Source organism: Podarcis erhardii, assembly GCF_964252035.2.
Source record: "Podarcis erhardii genome assembly, chromosome: 2".
In the NCBI taxonomy this organism is placed as follows: Eukaryota; Metazoa; Chordata; class Lepidosauria; order Squamata; family Lacertidae; genus Podarcis; species Podarcis erhardii.
Window position 1 is genome coordinate 84,282,349 of NC_138498.1, and position 20,896 is coordinate 84,303,244.

General features: G+C 39.3%; 1 protein-coding gene and 1 long non-coding RNA gene across 3 annotated transcripts in view; one reads left to right on the top strand and one right to left on the bottom strand.

The window, feature by feature from the left end:
• DNAH12 (dynein axonemal heavy chain 12) overlaps nt 1–20,896 on the bottom strand; it is a 100,869-nt gene that overhangs the window by 32,074 nt on the left and 47,899 nt on the right. The window contains exons 33-49 of one of the 2 annotated variants that reach the window (XM_081848786.1): nt 20,142–20,225; nt 19,863–20,051; nt 18,377–18,496; nt 17,121–17,309; nt 14,808–14,959; nt 13,483–13,621; nt 10,793–10,959; nt 10,169–10,424; nt 8,792–9,091; nt 6,680–6,858; nt 5,454–5,646; nt 4,563–4,724; nt 3,887–4,081; nt 2,890–3,023; nt 1,724–1,886; nt 854–934; nt 205–381 (exon numbers count right to left, since the gene is read on the bottom strand). In XM_081848786.1, coding sequence (XP_081704912.1) covers nt 205–381; nt 854–934; nt 1,724–1,886; nt 2,890–3,023; nt 3,887–4,081; nt 4,563–4,724; nt 5,454–5,646; nt 6,680–6,858; nt 8,792–9,091; nt 10,169–10,424; nt 10,793–10,959; nt 13,483–13,621; nt 14,808–14,959; nt 17,121–17,309; nt 18,377–18,496; nt 19,863–20,051; nt 20,142–20,225 — 2,880 coding nt within the window. The remainder of the gene's footprint in view (nt 1–204; nt 382–853; nt 935–1,723; nt 1,887–2,889; nt 3,024–3,886; nt 4,082–4,562; nt 4,725–5,453; nt 5,647–6,679; nt 6,859–8,791; nt 9,092–10,168; nt 10,425–10,792; nt 10,960–13,482; nt 13,622–14,807; nt 14,960–17,120; nt 17,310–18,376; nt 18,497–19,862; nt 20,052–20,141; nt 20,226–20,896) is intronic. The other variant, XM_081848787.1, reaches the window with a different exon arrangement.
• Nucleotides 7,282–10,699, top strand: LOC309334552. Its single transcript, XR_014153163.1, has 2 exons — nt 7,282–7,366; nt 10,418–10,699. It is a non-coding gene; the product is annotated as an uncharacterized lncRNA (long non-coding RNA).

Here is a 20,896-nt window from a genome sequence, read left to right on the forward strand (position 1 = left end):
AATGGCTCTCCAAGGCTTTAGGGAGAGGTTTTTCCAATAACAGGCTACCTGATCCTTGAACTGAAAATGTCAGGGAATGAAAATGGGACCTTCTATGTGCAAAGTATGTACTCTACTGCTGAGCTTTGGGACCTCCCCTTCAATTCATCCATATCAAAATAATGCTATTCCAGGTCATGCTCTTATTCTATTTATTTAACTTGCCTTCAGTGTATCAAGTGCAGACAATGCTGCCTCTAGGGCTGGAATGGCCTCTGCAAGATCACTTTCACATTCATTCTTCAGTGCTGTGGCTTCTGTTGCTTTTTCTGTAGCAAGTTCTTCATCTATTTTTACAGTTTTGCTTTTTGCTTCAACTTCTGCAGATTCTTTCTCAATTATCTAAAGAAAGAAGATATGAAATGAAATCTTCCATTTAGTAGAATAGTCCCATAGAGCTCCTTCAGATTTCTTTGTTAATTTATTCAGAAAAGCTATTATTTTAGAAAAGATGAATTGATATTATAAAGGAGAACTTTACATAAAACTCTAAGCCCTGATTCCAATCAGCTGATATAATACAGCTAGAGGCACACTTTGTTGTTACACTCTCCCTGGGGTGCAGTGTGGTAGAGTGAAATTACTACAAAAAGGGCCGCAGCTGATATTTCAATAAAAGTGCACGTGTGTGTAGAAATCTAGACCTAACCTGTTAATTAACAAATAGCATACTGGATTGCAACTGGCATGAAATAAAGCAAATTGGACATTCTCCAGCTGCCCTTTGCTAGATGCCCAGTTAAGCTACACCAGCATCATTTAGACCACTGTGTGCACTGCAGCATCAATACATCTTTAGGAGCAGAAACGTTACCTTCATCATATTTGCATTGTCCACTTTAGCCTGCTCCAACTTAGGCTGCAAATCAACTAATTCTTGCTTCATTTCACCAACCTAAAATGAAGAGCAATTTTCCATGAGTTGTTTAAAAGTATGGCAAATGGGGGGGAAAGATAAATGAAGCATTTAAATGTGTCATTAAGAAATACTTACTTAGGGGGAAGTCCCACTAAACGCAATGGGCCTTACTTCTGAACAAACATCAGATAGTGCCATAAGCAAAGTATTATAAGACAACCCATGATTGATTCATTCATTTGAAATATTTTTAGACTTGTTTACATTTAAATATCCAGTTACCAAAAAAAGAAGAGAGTACAGAATATAATATGCTCTAAAGATAGAATAAAACTAATTTCAACACAATCAACAAGTTTTAGGAGTGAAACACAGAGCATACAGAAATAAATAAATGAAAACAAAGGGCAAAACAAACCAGGCTACCTGCTGTGTTTTCTCTAAGTTGTGGTTTGTTTTAGTGCAACTATGGTTGCACCACACTTCCTGAGCCTCACCCCTTCCTTCTTGCTCTTGTTAAGCATGAGCAACAATCTGTTTGGGGAAGCCTGGGAAGCTGCAGTGCCCCACCCACATCTCCTCACCACCCTTCTGGATAGTTGGGATTCTGGACTACACTGCAGAGAATAGTATCAGTGTTTATGACCAGCATCAGAGAAATAATATGGTATGGTTTGTCTGTTGCCCAGAGCAGCTGAAAAGCTGCAAGGACATAGTAACTAGGGTGATGATGTGTTGAGCTTATGCCAATACTTGAACAAATCACAGCTTCACACTACATGAAAACCAGGCATGGGTAAGCAACCTTAGTTACAATGGACATACCTGAGATTCAGCGAAAGCTAGTTTATCTAAGCCATTAGTATATCTTTTCTTTGCTTTCATGACATTATCTCGGTTCTGAGTTAAAAGTTGTTGGAAGGAAGCAATAAGTTCAAGATAGGAGGTAGGAGTAACGTAATTATGTCGTCCCAATTGGTTCAAAAATCTGGAATGAGAAAGAAATATTTCACTCTACCAGGTATTAAAACGGAAGGATCTATTTGTTCCATTGAGCATCTGATATTATCTGAACATTTGTCAAACTTTGCAAGCCTATGATACTAAATGCTTTTTCAGACAATGACTTTTTTCTAGAAATGCAGTTGTGTTACTTACTGATTCTGCAATTCCCAAGTGTCTTCCTCCTTTCCCCCCCTTAAATCTGTAAGGCTTCTTCTTCCCTTGAGTAAGCCTATCTCCTGCTATTTATTACTAGTGGGGTGAATATTACTTTCAGTTTTGAATAAGGATGGTGAGGCTGTTGTACAAAGACAATCTGGGAAAGCTATAACAAAATGACTCACTAGCAAAACCTATTCCATTAGTTTAGTTAAGGGTCAATCTAGATATGACACAGATAATCTGTGAACAGAATCTTGTGTTGTTTTTTAATTTATTCTCCATTCCTACCTGAGGTGGTGCATGGGAGAAGCAAACACGTTGGCCCATTTACCTGATTTATCCCCCTATGAAGCTGAGATTTGCAATGCAGAGGAAAATACACAAATATCATGTGTGTGTAAGAGAGGCTGAGATCTAAATCAGGAATATGGGGAGGAGGGAGGCAACACTCCAGCATCATAATATTTATCTGAATCTCTCCATCTCTTTGCTTAAAAAAATAATGCAAGAGATCCCATTCACACACCTCATGCTTCTAATTTGATCCTGAGTTGAGGATGAGGCTCTTGCTACTCACAGTCTATTTACTCTGAGTACATTCAATTCATATAAATGAGATAATCTAAAACTGGCTTACATAATGCGTTCAAGCATTACTTCTAAAATATTTTGTTTATTTCTGTACTAAATTTTAATTTTGTTTAGCAATGTTATTTTAATGTTATTGATCAGAGTCATAAAAAGACTTTTCTCCACCCTTCTAGTATTTCCCTCCTCCCCTTTTATTTACAACAGCTTGCTTTATGAATGTATTTTAAAAAGACCACCTTTCAGAAAGGGACAACACGGAAGTATGGAAGTGTTTACAGATGGGAACAGCTTCCTGACGTTCATTGTCTGTGAGTTCAAGCCTTTCCAAAAATTTAATAGCCACACGCTCAAGAGCATCTTCAGGCCATGGCTGGAAAACATAATAATAGAAACACTACTTGTGATATTCTCTTCATTATTAAGCATAGCACAGCATATTTGAGTATGTCCCCAGCAGCAGTTCTTCATGAAATCTGCTGCTAGCAGTTCGGGAAAGGAGGAATGGTTCATATTATTTTCCTGCAAGTCAATGTCTGTACTCCACTTTCTGGATTTCTTATTCCCCTGACAAACAAGCTGCAGCAGTCAACACAAATCTTCTTTTTCTAGTATCACCTTACCCCTTCAACCAACATCCCCCACTGCCTTTTCCTGACTGCATCCTAGTTTTTCCTGTGTATTTCCAGGCATATTTTAAGAACAACTCTTACATAGGTTTAACCTCTTCTAAACTTAGCCTACTATAAGCATGCTGTTTATTGATTTTAAGATTTTTCGTAAACATGCTAATTCCCTTTTGATATAATCAGATTTACTTCTGATTTATCTCTGTTGTCTGTGTTAACTCTTGGGGTGCCAAACTCTGGAGTGCACCCAACTCTCAACAGCAAAAGATCCCCAGAGTTGAATGTCAGATTGCCTGTGAATGGCACACTTTATAATACAAACCAGTGTGCTTTGAGACAATTTGCTGTGGAGGGAGTTTTTAGTTTTTTGCTTTTACAAAAGCAGCCTTACATTTATAGCACAAGTTTCCCCCAATTCACTGTGACCTGGTAACAGATGTACATGGTACTTACAAAGCTGGATTACTCTCTATGGGAGGAGGAATACGTAATTCTTGCAACGTGAGAGAACATGTAAGAGAGGCGAAAGCAAGCTTCCATAGGCCAGACTATATTGAGGAAGCTATATTGAAGTCTCAGTACATAAGTACCTATCATATTTAAGTACCTGGAACCAGTCAATAGTACAGCAGTTGATGAGAGATGGGAACTGTCTCAGTCGGTTGCGAAAAGCATCTCCTATTGGGCTGAAGGCTACCACAACATGCAAATTGTCTTTGCAGCGGTTCACAAAGAAAGCAAATAAAGCCAAGGGACTGAGCTCTTCATGCTTACTGCCTGCCTGGGCTACTGCACGAACACCCTAAAGGATAATAAATGTACCAAAAAGAATTACAAAAATTCTAAAACGTGATTCTGAAAAGTAATAAAAAATAAGTAGTATAATCTATGCAGGATAAGACAAAGAAATTATATTTCTAATTGTGCGTTACCGGTAGATATCAGCAATCTTTGTTAATATGCAAGAAAATCATGCCTGTTAAACTAGTTTATAAGAGCTCCTAATCAGGTGTAATGACCTCATTATGAGCATAAGAAATATTCCTCTTTAATGCTTAATCTTTAAAAGGGAAATAGCACATAGCAATTAAAAACAATCAGCTACTCGTGTGAGAAAAGCAGATGGTTCTACTCAGCCAAGTCCTTCTTTAAAAATATCCATTGAAATTAATAGTTTCAACTGAATTCTAAGCAGTAGGTTTACATATTTTTTTAAAGCAATGTTTAATTGTAACATTATACTTTACGAGTAGTAGTAAATTATGCATTTCTCATCATAGCACCTCCATAACTTCTTGCTTTTCATCAGCTGCAAAAAGGTTTGGGACTTCTCCAGTGTTAAGCACACTATCAACATCTTCCAAAAATCCTTCTTCCTTAATTTGTGTGTCTGTGATCAGAAATACTGTCTTCAAGCCCTTCACGCCAGCACTCCTCAAAAGATTCTAAAAGCAACAACAAATATTTAAGTACAATAAATGTACTTAAATGTATTCAATAAATGCTTGCATTAAAAAATATATATTCCTGGGTGCACATCCTAATGAAATGTGTTGCGTACGCCTACGCTAGGTGTACAGAAATGTTTTATTTGTGTAAAAAACAGAACAGTGAAATGAGAAGTTGATTGGTAAATCTTCTGATGGCGATGGTTGGTCCTCTTCCCTGCTGCAAGAATCAGTTGTCTTTTGAGTGGAAAGGACATCCCAGTTACCTGCCAGGGGAAGAGCAAGAGCTGTGGGGAGGTTTATTCCCTTCAAGCAGAAGTTCATAGTTATGAATGGTTTTTAACTACCTGGCTTTAAGAAGTTTAATTCTTCCCTTTACTGTTCTGTTCAGGACAGGAATTGCTGGAGCAAGTTGCTCTTGCATTTAATTCCCTTTTAATAGCACTCAGGTTCAGGACTGGTGATACAACATGGGAAACTGGCATGTAAACTCCACTCCTCACACTGTACTGCTCAGATTGGAGTCCACCCCCCACTATTTTCCCACAACCAATTCATTCTTCCTGCTAGAAATCACTTTGGGTAGAAAGGGAGACTGCATCTTCTTGCGAGTTTTCCTAGGCTCCCAACTTGTAAAGTTACAGTTCGCATCCAATAAATAAGACAGCATTGAGCAATATAAAGCTTATTGATTCCAGACTAACGCCAGCATATATAAATCTTTACCTTCAGATCGTCCCTCCACTCATTCATTCCATAGCTTTTAGAGATCTCTGGTTGGAATATATTCATTTTTGCCATAGATGTAGCTAAACGCGTCATGGACTGACGCCCACTTCCTCCCATTCCAACAAGTAAGGCATTACCTCCTGACTGCTTGAGCACACGGCATATGCGAGACAAATGTTCTAGCACATACCTATCACAAAAAAATATATACATCGTTATTAAAAACAAAGATCACAAAACTAGTGCTTTTAGTTATACAGACTCCCAGAGGGTATTCTCATTTGTCTCACTCTTTGGATAATCCCTCACCTTGGCTTAAGTGGGCAGCACTAACACTTTGCTATAGTTCATGGGCATAGCTAGGATTTATGTTGGGGGGGGGAGGGGGTAGAATCTCAGTTAGTTAAGTATTTATTATTGCCCGGGAGGAAATCACCTTTATGTCCAGGAAAATCTGACTTCTATGTCGGAAGTGCAAATTTCCTTAAAAGTTTGGGCAAAAATTAAAAAAGCTCAAAAAACTCAACAACTTTTCTGTCTGGATTTGAAATATGGCATTGACTTATTATATTTCACTGGGCTATCCGATTCAGACTGTATGACCTTAGGGAGCATGGAAGGGAGTTTCACTACTCTCTCTCTACTATCTGACGTTTAGAAGACATCTGAAGGCAGCCTTGTTTAGGGAAGTTTTTAATGACCGATGCTTTAATGTATTTTTAATCCCCTGTTGGAAGCCGCTAGAGTGGCTGGGGAAACCCAGCCAGATGGGTAGGGTATAAGTAATAAATTGTTGTTGCTGTTGTTACTACTAATACTACTACTCTGGATTAAGACTTTTTGGCCAGATCATGAAAGATTGCTGTTACCTTATAAGTTGTAGGAGTAGGTGTCTCCTCAGGTGCATTTAAATTTAAAGCAAACACACTGTGGATATTTGAGAGGATATTTACTAAGACTTTTCACAGTAATGCATGTGTATACCACCAGCTGTGGCCTTTTTGAAACAGCTGACATGTTTCAGCAGGTTGTACAAATAGTTGGTGAGAATCAACAAGTTCTGCCTGGATTAAGTTCTGCCTGGATCATCTTAAGTAAAATTCTGTGTGGAAGCACCCTAAGAATCAGCCCCAGATACCACAGTTCTAAAGAGAAATAATCTATACAAACCCTAAGACAAAGTACCACATAAATCATTATAAATAAATAAATAAAGTATGCACCTGAAAATTACTAGGTTCATTCTTGTTTTATGGGTTTGGTTATATTCATCCAAACACAAATCCACAACATCACTAAACATTTGTACACTTGGAATTTCAAAATAAAGTCTTTCATCTCCTTCAAGATCTGGATTCATGTAGTCTCCAAACAACAGATTTCTCATATCTTCCTCAGTTACCTATTGGCAGAAAATAAATAGAATATAGTCTACAACAGAGCAGTTAGAGTGTCAGACTTGGGCCTGGGAGGCCAGGGTTCAAATCCCCACTCAGCCATGAAGCTTACTGGGTGACCTTGGGCCAGTCACTGCCACTCAGCCTAACCTACCTCACAGGATTGTTGTGGAGCTTAAACGAGTAGGGAAAGAACTATGCAAGCCACCATGGGTGCCTTGGAGAAAAAGATAGGATACAAATGCAATAAACAAATAAGAAGCCAGTGTGGTGTTGTGGTTAAGAGCGGTAGTCTCGTAATCTGGTGAATGGGGTTCACTTCCCCGCTCCTCCACATGCAGCTGCTGGGTGACCTTGGGCTAGTCACACTTTTCTGAAGTCTCTCAGTCCCACTCACCTCAGAGTGTGTTTGTTTGGGGGGAGGAAGGAGAATGTTAGCTGCTTTGAGACTCCTTCAGGTGGTGATAAAGCAGGATATCAAATCCAAATGTCTTAACAACCTATTTTAAGAAGGTAATAAAGGCCCCGTTATAACATAGGCGCCTTTTAAAAACTAGAATATTTATTGTAGCAGAAGCATTTGTGGACTAAAACACACTTCCAATCCTCAATTGGAGTGCACAAATGCTATCCACAGGAGAGAGAGAGAGAGAGAAATTGTAACCCAATTGGAATGTGGTGGCAACCATTGCTAAGGAGCCAGTGATGGCAGAGGACAGTTGCAGAGGCCGACAGTCACTTTGGAGAAAAAAACCGTTGGCACCTTAGGGATCCAAAATAAAATAAATAATAATAATAAAAACCTTGCCTGCAGTCAATTAGAGGAAGCAAGGGAATGGGAAGGAAAGTGAAAGTAGGACCTAAACGGGAAAGGTTTGTTTCTTTGTTGTTGTTTTTCCTGAGCGGAGATCAGAAAAGAAACGAGTAAAGTTTGAAAACGGACACGTACACAATACTTTAAAGTGAAAGGATATAGGAGGGAACTGAAAAGGAGTAGAAATGAAGTACTGTTAAAGGTAAAACCACTTAGCTGACAGAGAAGATCAGAGAGAGCTGGGAGAAAACGACCTGATCCGTCAGGCAGGAGAGAAAAAACTGAAGGGGACTGAGCCTGCCTCCCAGAGTTCATTGCTCTCCTGCCTCCGTCACATGAGGGGAGTCAAAACCCAACCCATTTGGGTTCTCAGTAACCGTATCAAATTGTAAGAGGCATCAGTCTTAAATATATACAGAAAAAGCAAACGGCACATTCACAATAGCAGTTATTCCTCTTTTCATTTTTTTGTTTTGTTTTCTTAACATTATACAATTATATATATTTGCTGTTTCAGTCGTTGACATTTTGCATCTGGCCTCATGGGCAGAGGCAACCCAGCTGTGATGTTTTGGTAATATAAATATATGGGACACATATGGTCTCAAATTTATTTATTTATTTATTTATTTATTTATTTGTGTCAACCAAAACATCTATTATTTTATAAGTGTGTGTGTGTGTGTGTGTGTGTGTTGTTGAAATAACTGGACATGAGCAGGAGTTAATTTCCTTCAGTAGCATAAATCACCCCATAGGTGAAATAATCACAGATGCAAGCTTAGCCAAGTCAGTTGCTATGACAACGGCCCAGTGCCTTGACTATATCTGTGACAAATGCATGTCAGCTCAGCAGTGTGTCTGTCTGTTACTTATCCAGTGTTACATCCTGAATTGCTAGACTTATTTACAGCAATTGAGATACTTTATGTATCTATATGTACATAAATAATATCAGTGTTTTCCTAATCCCCAATAGACAAGATTGCTTTTTGCACATGGAATGATACAAGGCGGTATGGTTTTGCTCTGGTTCTAATAAAACTAGTCAGGCAGAAATAGGCATGAATTATGGGAGAGAAAAAGAGAGTGATCGTCTTGTAATAAACAATATGAATACTCACTGGTGCATTTCCTTGTCTCAGATGTGAAAACACTGCATCAAATGATTCTTTGAAATGTTCTTTCACAATATCCTTCATTAGTTTGAACAGCCAAGCTCTATCAGTGTCATCCACAAGGCGGTCATAAAATACTCGAAATACTTCATGTACAAAAAGACGCACCATTGTATGCTTGTTTACAACTGAATCCTTCTTGATGAGCAAGCAGCCTAGGATAACTCGTGCAAAGTCACGCAGATTGAATGTATAATGGGATTTGGCGGGTGTTGGTAACAGGTTGTCCATGGCCTTCTTATATACCTTGAAGATTGAAAGAAAAATTAACAAAACTATTTAAATTAAGTTTTGTACTTAAACACTTTTCATACTTAGGGCACACAGATGTTTCTTGCACTCTTGGTTTAGTACATGTAGAATATTTCCCTGAAAAAAATGTGAATGCAGAATCTAAAAGAAAAACTGCATTGTTGTTGCTCTGCACTTGGGACAATGTCCACACTGACCATAAATGAGCTACAATGAAAGGGAAGGACCACAGAAGACTGGATGCTGAATAAGAGCATCAGATTCCTGAATATCCTCTATGCTGACACATCCTTAAATTGCTGCAGAAAACAGCCGAAATGTCAGTACTGGAGCCTCTATAGCTGTGTATAATATATGAAGAACTGAATAATACTACATGGCATTAAGTTGAACAATATCAGTATTGCAGATTGAACAATAGAAGGTAAGCAGTCGTCATAATGGCTTAATGCTAGGCTATCTGATGGACTATATTCTCCCATATGAACCTGCCCAGGTTCTGAGATATTCTGGGGAGGCCATTCTCTCATTCCCTCCACCCTCACAGGCAGATTTGGGAGGTGGGGAAGAGAAGGGATTCTCAGTGGTTGCTCCCAGACACTGGCATTCCCTTCCTAGAGAGTCAGACTGCCTTGCAATCCTTCCACTGGCAGCAGAAACATGAAGAACAAACTAAAGGAGAAAGTAGCAAAGCATTAGAAACTATTCCCCCTTGGAAACTAGCCAGGAATAGGCAGATAGATGGACTAACCATCCTTAACTATGGACTAACCATCCTTAAATGGTTAGTCCATTGTTAGGCTAATTAATCTGTAACAGTAAAAAGCACTTTGAGTCAAGAAAAGGAGTTTTAATTGCACGTGCAGACATACACATGTCTAATATCTGAACTGCCCTCTGAAATCTTAATTTCAGAAGCCTTTTCATGTGCCTTTCTTTTAAAAAAAAACACCAGCTACGTGCCTTTCAGAACTGATATGCCTTTGAGACCCTCTGACCCGCCTGGAAGTCACCTATATATTCTGCCTGTGCAGGTAAACCAGAAATGTAGTGTATATATTGGCATCGTACCTCCATAGTGCCACTGACAATTTGGTTTCCTACTGTGAAGTATTCTGGGATAAATTCATTTGCTCTGAGGTAGAAAGATACAACAGTAGAGAAAATCCGGACCATTGTTTCATCACTAAAGGTATTAATCGTGCAAATGTTGAAGTGTCTCAGAAAACGAGGTGTGACTGGATTCCTTCCACCACCTGGTGGACCCATGGCAGCCATCAACTGTATTTCAACTAATACAATTTTATTTGTATCTTTTAGGTCATACCTTCAAAAGAAATGGAAGTATGATCATCAGACAATTATAAATAGAACAGTACTTATGCACTTGGAAATCTCTCATGTACAGTATCATAGGGTTTGTATTCTGCAGCAATAATTATATGAACACATTACATTAACATAGGATACCTCCTTTACTTTTATGACTAATTTCAGCAAGAACAACAAAAGAACCTTAGATGAAGATGAAAATTAGAGATGGACACTCTGAATATCAGTAGTCTGGGACTTACAAATAAAGTTTTGGCCAATGTTCACAAATCGTTTACTAATGCATTGCATAAAAGCAAACTGATAAAAATGACACTTTTCTTTTAACTATGTACATAAAAATAATTTAGTCTGAATAGTTACCAGATGCCGTGGTCAAAAAACTGTCTCAGAAGTTCAATAGGAGGCTGTGCTCCATACTGTTCTAATGCAGGCATATTCATGTCATCCACAAAGATTATACACTTCTTTCCCATAGGTGGGCCAAATATTCCTTTCCGTCTCTTGTCGAGTCTGGCCATGATAATGTTCTAAAATTCAAAAGCAGGACATATTTCTTAACAAACCAGCTCATTCAAAAGAACAGTCAGTGTTGTTTCCAGAGGAAAGTGTGCATAACGGGGCTGGTGAAAGCCGACTTCTTCACTGCATCCCACTCGCAGAAGTTTGTTCATCATCCCACCCCATTCAGCAACCCTCAGGGGAATCTGGGATCTATTGGAGAGAGAAGGGAGCAGGAAAATCAGCTTCTGCCAGCTTGTTATCCATGCTTTTCTCTGGATCCAATCCATCAAATTCTAGCATGTATTCTATAATAAATACAGGTGTGTCTAAAGGTAAGTTTATTCTATTAATTTATATTGACTGCATTCACATGATGCATTAAACTTTGGCTTACCAAAACTGTGAATAGTTACAGATAGGTAGCCGTGTTGGTCTGCCATGGTCAAAACAAAATAAAAAAATTCCTTCCAGTAGCACCTTAAAGACCAACTGAGTTAGTTCTAGGTATGAGCTTTCGTGTGCATGCACACTTCTTCAGATACACAGATCTGAAGAAGTGTGCATGCACACGAAAGCTCATACCTAGAACTAACTCAGTTGGTCTTTAAGGTGCTACTGGAAGGAATTTTTTTATTTTGTTTTGACCAAAACTGTGAATGTCAGGGCTTCTAAAGAGTCCTTTTTACTCTCACATCACATTGCCAAAGCTTAACCAAAAGCCAAGGTTTGGTGCTTTCTGAAGCACCATCCTTTGTTAAGTGCTTCTCCAGTCATATTGAATGGGAGAGAGGCACTTCCGAAGTACCTCCTTCTCCTCTTTTGAACAGTTCACTTGGGCTACCTACTCCACAACCATGCTTGTTAGCTCATCTGCCTGCTGGTCTGTTGTCACACAGGAGTTGCCATGGCCGCTTGCTGACAGCCATACAAACTGCAGCATGACAACAGCCTTACAATTTTATTATATAATGAAATATGCAGTTGTAAACTGCCTGAGGGCCCATTTGCATCAAAAGCAGTAAGGAGTTTCAGTTTGTCCCTATTTGTCATTTTTTTCTGAAAATGTTTTCCATGTGCTTCTTGAAAAGACTTTCACTACTTGATTTAATAAAACCCTAGGACTTAAACAGCTGTGCAAATATTCAAGCTTAAAAACAGTGAAAGGGGGGAATTATTGTTTTCAAGTGGCCCATTAACCCACATATTCCTGTTTTCTATGTATGCCACTAAAGGTTTATTAATTGATTGACTGAAGTGACCCATTACCTGCTTGTGAATGTAGCTTGCACAGATCCACCCTAATGAATTTTTATTGATTAAAAAAATGGTGGTTATAAGAATAATCCAACCTGAAAAGCTAAAACAAAAAATTCCTTCCAGTAGCACCTAAAAGACCAACTAAGTTAGTTCTAGGTATGAGCTTTCGTGTGCATGCACACTTCTTCAGATGCACACGAAAGCTCATACCTAGAACTAACTTAGTTGGTCTTTAAGGTGCTACTGGAAGGAATTTTTTGTTTTGATTATGGCAGACCAACACGGCTACCTATCTGTAACTGAAAAGCTAATATATTTTACTTCATATGAAGTGGTAAAACTCCCAAAAAGGTTTTTGAGCAAAGGTAAAATGCTATTCTACTGGTGAGTCTCCATCTGAGAAAAATGTTTTCTGGACATGTGAAAGACCGGCTTCAGTAAATTGAGTAGATGAGACTAATAGTGGGTCCAATGGTCAAGAAGGCAGTTTTTGCACATGCTGTAGAGGGGAATGAGTGGCAGATGGGGCTCATCAACCTGGGAAGGTAACCCATCTAGAAGAAGAAAAACTCTGATCCTAAACCTCTGCTGCCTTGTGGGACAACTTCAGGAGAAGAAAGAGCTAGAGCAGGCATCCCCAAATTCGGCCCTCCAGATGTTTTCAGGCTACAATTCCCATCATCCTTGACCACTGGTCCTGTTAGCTAGGGATGATGGGAGTTGTAGTCCCAAAACATCTGGAGGGCTGAGTTTGGGGATGTTTGGGCTAGGGAGTAAACTGTAAAGAAATTCAGATGGTAGTCTTCTAAGATGGTTGGATGGCGCCTTCTGGCAACTCCTGCAGCCAAACTGGTGCCAAGCATATTGCTCTGCTTTCCTTTGGACCACATCAGTGTGGCCAAGAGGGGGGTCTTTTCATCTGGGCAGCCCAAGACCTCCATACACACTGTGCAGGTTCGTGTCCCAGTGCTTCTTCACCCCAGATGCGCACTCCATTGTTTCTCAGAGGGGTGCCAAAATACCCTAATCACATGACATGTACCTCTTATATTTATTTAATGTTATATGCTCAAGCCCTGGGATCTTCTACACCGAGACTAAATCTCCTGCCTCTCCCCTCCCCCTTTTAATTAAAAAAAATACTTGCAGAGTGGAGTGTCATGTAAAGCGCAGGGCCTATAGAACTCCAGCAACTCACCATCTTAATTTACCCCAGAGGCCAATTTGTGTCATTGGCTTAATGCACAAGATCTTTAAAATACCTAGCGACACTGCTGTTTATTTTTACCAACCTGAGTCTGGTTGGCACTGGTTCGAGCAGAAAAATTAACAAAGAATGGAAAGTAGAGATTCTTTTCTACATGGTTCATTAGCTTGTCCTTCACATATACAGATTTTCCAGTACCTGTTGGTCCCACAAAAAGCAGCGGTCTTGGAAAGAAATTCATATATTTGTATTAGTTTCTCATTAGTGTATACATATTGTTTGGAAATTAAACATAATTATCAGCAAATAAAGACTGTTGATGGTAGCATTTTTACAGCGATTTATAAACATATGGCATTTTTCTGTTTCCATGAATATATAGCTAAGATCACAGAAATATAAGAGAACAACTATAAATAAAATGGGATGTAGAAGTACATGTTAGGCAAAAGACTCTTAGCTACAATTCCTGAATTATATTACAGAGTTGGTCCCCATAATTTTATTCACAACTCAAGTTTTTTTATATGAACAGTAAGTATTTCAGAGTTTATAACTAAGAATTATAAAATTATAAAGAATATTTCTAAGACCAGACTAGTGTAGATTAATGTTTCTAAACTCTTAACTAGTGTCACTTACTTTTGAGACACAATACAAAGTGATAGTTTACCTTTAAAGCCATAAACAGTGGTATCCAAAGGGCTGTTTTTCCCTCAAATGAACCTGGATACTTCCACTTTGGAGGTCAGGCTATCAGAGAGGGCCTTTTTGGTGGTGGCAAACAAATCATGAAACTCTCCACAAACATGTTCATCCAGCACTTCTTTTTTTACTGTTTCTCAAAGTCCAGTTTGAGCCATCCAATTATTCCACATCTTATAATGGCCCAATTTGTCTGATATATATATATATGTATGTGTATGTGTGTGTGTGTGTGTGTATCAGCAGGGATCCCAAGTAGCCTGCACAGCTTGAATAAGATGGATCAGTGCATTTAAGCCCCAACATTAAACCGGGGTTAAATATGCACACAGCATGCAGTTAGCTTCAACTGTGTGCATCTATACCATTTATTTCAGCAAATGGGAAAGTTTTCACATAAATCTTGGGCAAGAGCCATGGCTTTGAGCTGGAATATACATACTAAAAAGTGCAGTTGGGAACAATTCAAAGAAACTTAGCACCCTACTTCTTGATGACAATTTTCAGAATTAACCCCCCAATTTATTATTATGGAAACTTAAGGAGCACACAAAAACCCCAGCTGGACACAAATCTAAGAGGATTGTTTTTCTGGGGTTTTTATTTCTTAGAGTATTTCTTGGAGTATTGATAACATTATTAGAATAGTATGATCTCATGAACAATGAAAACATTTTCACTATTATAGGAAGCAATTTTTCTTACTTTCCATATTTAATGCACAATTCCATCAAATAGGTATATCTCACTGTGTCCATTGTTGGGACTATAATGTCTTGAACCTTAAGATTTTTATCATTATAATTGATGCTTTTAATGGCTTCATTCCAATGCATCCAACGGCCCTTGCCTTTCATCTAAGAAGAAATGCAGAAATAAAGTTTTGCAAAAGATACGGTACTGACAAAATATATTCAAAATAGTTTCACTAGAACTTGATGCTTTTAGCAGTTAGTTGTTTTAAAACATTTAATTGAATCTCAAAGCAATTGTTTCAAAATTATCAGCATTATAGATGTATAACATTGTACCCTCCGAACTTGAAACATGGGAAGTCCTCTTATAAAATTATAATTTGGCATAATATTCAGATTATTTGATATGTATATGTATAATCTGGAATATTTAATGTGATTGGATTGGATTGTTAAAGTGCAAAATTTAATAAAAATGAATTTTAAAAAATATATAATTTGCTACATATTTAGGGTAAATTGCAATGTATTTTTGAATTTCCTAAGAAGTAATAATATTTAGTACTGGGGCTCAATAAGATCACTCTCCTTCTTGCTCCTACATATGGTGTGCACAGCTGTGTTTATATAAAAAGCCTTACTTGTCATAAAGCACAGTGGCGTATTAGTTGGAGTGTTGGACTAGGAGCTGGAAGAGACTAGGATTCAAATCCACATGAAACTCCCTAGGTGACCTTGGGCCAGACACTTACTCTCACAGCCTAACTTACCTCGCAGGGTTGCTGTGAGGCTAAAATGGGGAGGAGAACTTTGTCTACTGCCTTGAGCTCCAAGGAGGAAAAAGGGTGGGATACAAATGCAATGAATTAATAAATAATAAATTCCTCCGTCCCCAAAAAGGAAAAGAAATGTGTTTTCACTTCTTCAAACTGAGCTTTGGCCTCACTGCAGCTTCCTTGCAAAAAACCAGTTGGGAGGAGTAAATACCCTTTTTTCTCTGTGAAGAAAAGGATGAGAAGTCTCGTTCTCTTCAGTTTTTGCAAGAAGCAGCAAACTAGTGCTTGTGCTACTTCCAAAAACCTTTCCTTTCTTATCTCTGCAGAGAAAAGGAAGGAAAGAAGATAAAGCCTCCGCCTTGCAAGCTGACTTTTTATTTAAAAAGTTTATTAAGGTTTTTTGTGTTACAAAACAAAAAGGGAAAGGTACATCTATTGTCTCCACACTCTGTTTGTAGCCATTCCTCATTACTGCATATTACAAAAACAAGGAGGAAGGGAAAGAAGAGGAACAGAGTTTTCTTTTGTTTCTCTCCTGTCTCATTGGGTTTCTTGTAGGAGGCGGCAGCAGCAATGCACTTTTAGTCCTTTTTGCAAAATATCTATTTAAAAATAAATGTAAGTGATATTTTAGCAATTTATTAGGTTTATTTAACACATATACAACACAGCAGTAATTATTCAGGCACATAATTCAGCAACCTTGCTCCTATTATGCAGTCCTGTTTATATATAAACATAAACATACATACATATTTCGGTGTTAAGGAAAGTGCAGATCAAGAGGCCCAAGTATCAAATCCATGAGCCCTCTTCTAACTGCTTTTAATGCAAACAGTGGGAATGTACAGATACCATACAGTATTTCCAACTGTATGTGTCATGCAGTTCCCAGGTACAGTGGTGCCCCGCAAGACGAATGCCTCACAAGATGAAAAACTCACTAGATGAAAGAGTTTTCCGTTTTTCGAGGCGCTTCGCAAGACGAATTTCCCTATGGGCTTGCTTCGCAAGACGAAAACGTCTTGCGAGTCTTGCGAGTTTTTACCCTTCCCCCCCCTTTTTCTAAGCCGCTAAGCCGCTAATAGCCGCTAAGCCGCTAATAGCCGCTAAGCCGCTAATAGCGCTAATCCGCTAATGGCCGTGCTTCGCAAGACAAAAAAACCGCTAGACGAAGAGATTCGCGGAACGAATTATTTTCGTCTTGCGAGGCACCACTGTAATGCAAAACCATTTGAAGGCATGGGCAAAGCCGGGCGGGGGGCAGCTCCCCCCCCCCGATCAAATAAATGAATAAAAATACTTAACTGACCAATTGCATTGCAGATAAATCAGTTCTGTTCCACCCACAAACATAGACTGCCCCTCCTAAAGTAAATCCTGGCTATGCCCATATTTGAAAGCAAAGCTTTTATGGATGTACCATATATAGGTGTATAACGCAGCTTCATGTTTTCAAATTCTATGGCTTTCAACAGCTATTCATTCCTAATGAAATATTTAAGAAATTCAAATATCTGTTAATCATTATATAATTTTTTCCATACCTCAAACATGAAATCATACACCAAGCCTCTCTCTTCAAACGGATGCTCCCATTTCCCCACAGCTGCAGGCATCGGATGTTCGTCCATCTTCCCTCCTATAATATCCCTCATAAAGGCGTCAAACAGAACCCGACCATCACCATCACAGGTTCCACCAATGGACCAGACCGTGGCAAAAGCAAAACAACCCTTCCATTTTTAAAAAGAGAAAGAAATTATGAGGACGACAATGTAATCATGGCAAATCTCACCTGAAAGGCTTTAAAGTTATACTATTTATATAGCAAAAAGAATATTTTGAGGATGCAATCTTCCAGCCAGTTTTCTGGATATTGAACTTAGTGGGACTTACTTAATAAACTTATGGTGACTGCAATTGTACGTCTGTTTACCCATAAGCTACCCATTTCAGAATCTCTTGCAGGCTGGATCTAGATTTGCCCTTCTGTGAATAGAAGGGCTCTTGTCATTTTGTGGAACGCCCTGAGAGCCAATGAAGGCAACCTGCTAACTGAAGGCAATTTTGCAGATTCTAGGCAACCTGCTAACTGAAGGCAACCTGCTAACTGAAGGCAATTTTGCAGATTCTACCTTCCCACTGCAGCCCCAAGCACCACACCATATGCTGTTCCAGAAGGTCCACAGCTGCAGCAGCTTTTCAGGGTGTAAAGAGGAGAAAGAATCAGCAAAACACACCTCTACTCCTTCCCCCAGCATGAGAATCTTGTGAGAGAAACATAACATGTCAATTATGGACAGTGGCATAGGAAGCCGCTGGGGTGCCTGGGGCAGATGTGCACACTGCCCATGGGGGCAGAGCAAGCTGGTAGGGCAGGTAGCACTGCCAAAACTGTGTCCCAGCACCCTCCACCTGGAGGGCGGCTGAGGGGGAAGTGGTGTGTGTGCGCCAGTGCTGCCTGCAAAAGCAGCGTAGGCCTGAGCCACCATGTTCTTGCAGGGCACCCTTCAGCTGAAGGGGGAGGTGGCGTGTGGGTGCCAGTTGTGTCCTTCTCGGCTGCCCTCTGGTGGCTGGGAGCCCCGGGCCGCACTGTTTTTGGGAGCAGTGTGCCGGGCTCTGGGGCTCCCGGACTTCCATGTCACCTTGGGCTCTAGTGCGCCACCTCCAAGGTAAGTGCTGTCAGGGGTGCACCCCCCCCCCGCCAGCTACACTACTAAATATGAATCCAGTTCAACTGGGGTGAAATAACTCAAACAGTTTGCTCAAATAAGTGAAAAGATAAAAACATCAGACCAACCATAATCCATTTGCGGATGTGCGGACTGGTAGGCTCCTTCTCCACTGCGTCACTAAGCAACATTTCAATAAGCCGAATGAGAGAAACCACATTATTGCTATTGCTGGTGGGAACCAGCTCCTATAAAAGTAAAAGATATATAGATAGATAGATAGATAGATAGATAGATAGATAGATAGATATAGATATATAGATATATGAATGCCTCATGAACTTAATCAGTTATAGAACATTTCAGTCAATAATCTTTTGTTTTAAAAATGTGTACTGATTAATATTTGTGTGTGTGTTCCGTATAGACTTGATAAAGATCACAAAATACTTACTAAAAATACTACAACAAACCAACTGAAGTTGTCTTAGTTCAACATTAATTCCTTCACCTCAGTTAACATGTTTTACAATAGATTTCACTATGGTAAGAGTGAACATTTCTTTATTTACCCTGAGCCAATTCCATCAACAGTGGATTATTTCTTTCTCCTGTCTAGCTAGACCCCTTCTATGCTTCTACTTTCTCTCTGTTTCTTTGCCTGAAAACTGTGTTTACAGTGGTGCCTCGCAAGACGAAATTAATCCGTTCCGCGAGTCTCTTCGTCTAGCGGTTTTTTCGTCTTGCGAAGCAAGCCCATTGACGGCTTAGCGGATTAGTGCTATTAGCGCTCTTAGCGGCTCTTAGCGGCTTTTAGCGGCTTATCGGCTTAGCGGATAAGCAGATAAGCGGCTTATCGGCTTAGCGGATAAGCAGATAAGCGGCTTAGCGGCTTAGAAAAGGGGGGGGGAGGAAAAAAACCCCGCAGGAACTCGCAAGACATTTTCGTCTTGCGAAGCAAGCCCATAGGAAATTCGTTTTGCGAAGCACCTCCAAAACGGAAAACCCTTTCGTCTAGCGGGTTTTCCGTCTTGCGAGGCATTCGTCTTGCGGGGCACCACTGTACTATTTTGTTATGTATTCAGTGGTTTTCAAGAATGTATATAAGCAGTTGCTTTGCCCCTGTTTCCCAGTTATGTAGTTCAGTAAAGGTTCTTGCTTTTATTGCTGTGTCTTGCCTCATGGTAACCCACCTACACTTCAATTTTCTTTTTGGATTAGTCGGGATCCTCTTCAGAGAGGTACCAGCCAGTACCCTTCTAAAAGATCTTTAAACTAACTTGATACAGTTCAGAGAACCAAAGGAGGAAATTCAATTTGGTCTCAAGGGATGCCTTATCAATCACTCCATCACTGCCTGAGCCTTAATGGAGATAGGAATTTATTCCAGACAAAGGCTGTGGAAAGGAATCACTGAGGGAGAACTGAGATTCCTCCATGAGTATCTTTGCTGGCAGGATCCCTGCCTGTCACAGTGAGAACTCTGGAAGCTGAGGGTTAGCATTACAGTCTCCTATCAACTCTTAACACCTTTAACAAACAAAAAACCCCTGTAGATCCAACCCATGTACTTAACAATAGACATACTAAGCTATTATTTTTAGAACAACCTACTTTGCATTTTTTTTGACGCATTCTTAATGCTGGTGGTACTATCCAATTAAAGAGATCTTCAAAAAGTTCTTGATACTCCTTTTGGTCCAGAGGTTCAGGAAGTGTACTCAACCAAGATGTTACAAGTGGCAACCAGCCCAGCTGTAAAGGCTCCAAATAAATCATTCCACAACGACTGACTGTAGCAGGCTGCAGGATAATAATATTTATCTCTCTTAAAATTTCATTATGTCTCCAATTTCAAGTCCTGTGAATTATTTGAACTTGCCTTTAACATACCGAAGCCTGAGACAGATCCATAGCTTCAAAGATGAGGCTCATCTGAGGGGACATTTGAATGATTTCTCCACTCATCAAACAAAGCTAAGAACAAAAACAAAAAACAAAACCCACACCCAGTTTTAGACTGCTGTAATTTTTATGCACCAGAAGCAACCCAGCTTCTTTCAGGTATTGTGACTTATCTCATTTATCGAAATGTAAGGATCTTCGATAATCAGGATCTTATATAATCAAGTTACAGATAGGTAGCCGTGTTGGTCTGCCATAGTCAAAACAAAACAAATTCCTTCCAGTAGCACCTTAAAGACCAACTAAGTCAGTTCTTCAGATACAAGGTATCTGAAGAAGTGTGCATGCACACGAAAGCTCATACCAAGAACTGACTTAGTTGGTCTTTAAGGTGCTACTGGAAGGAATTTGTTTTGTTTTATATAATCAAATTTGGAAAAATGCTAATTTATTAATATCCAGTTTTGGGCCATTGCTCTGCTCCACTATCACTGTATTGCTGTTGTTGTTTTTAGATGCTTAGTATCCTATCTAAAACTATAGTTCCTCTGAACAATTATTTAATGAAAGAGGAAGTACCAAGTTCAGATTTAATGCAGCTCAGAAACTGTTGCATGACTGAGTCTTTGCGATAGAAAATAAGCCCTAAAATACTGAAATCATAATTGGATTTGGATATAAGACTGCAGATTGTACCAAATACTGGATATATATGCATCCATTGGTTCTGTATGGCTCTTCTT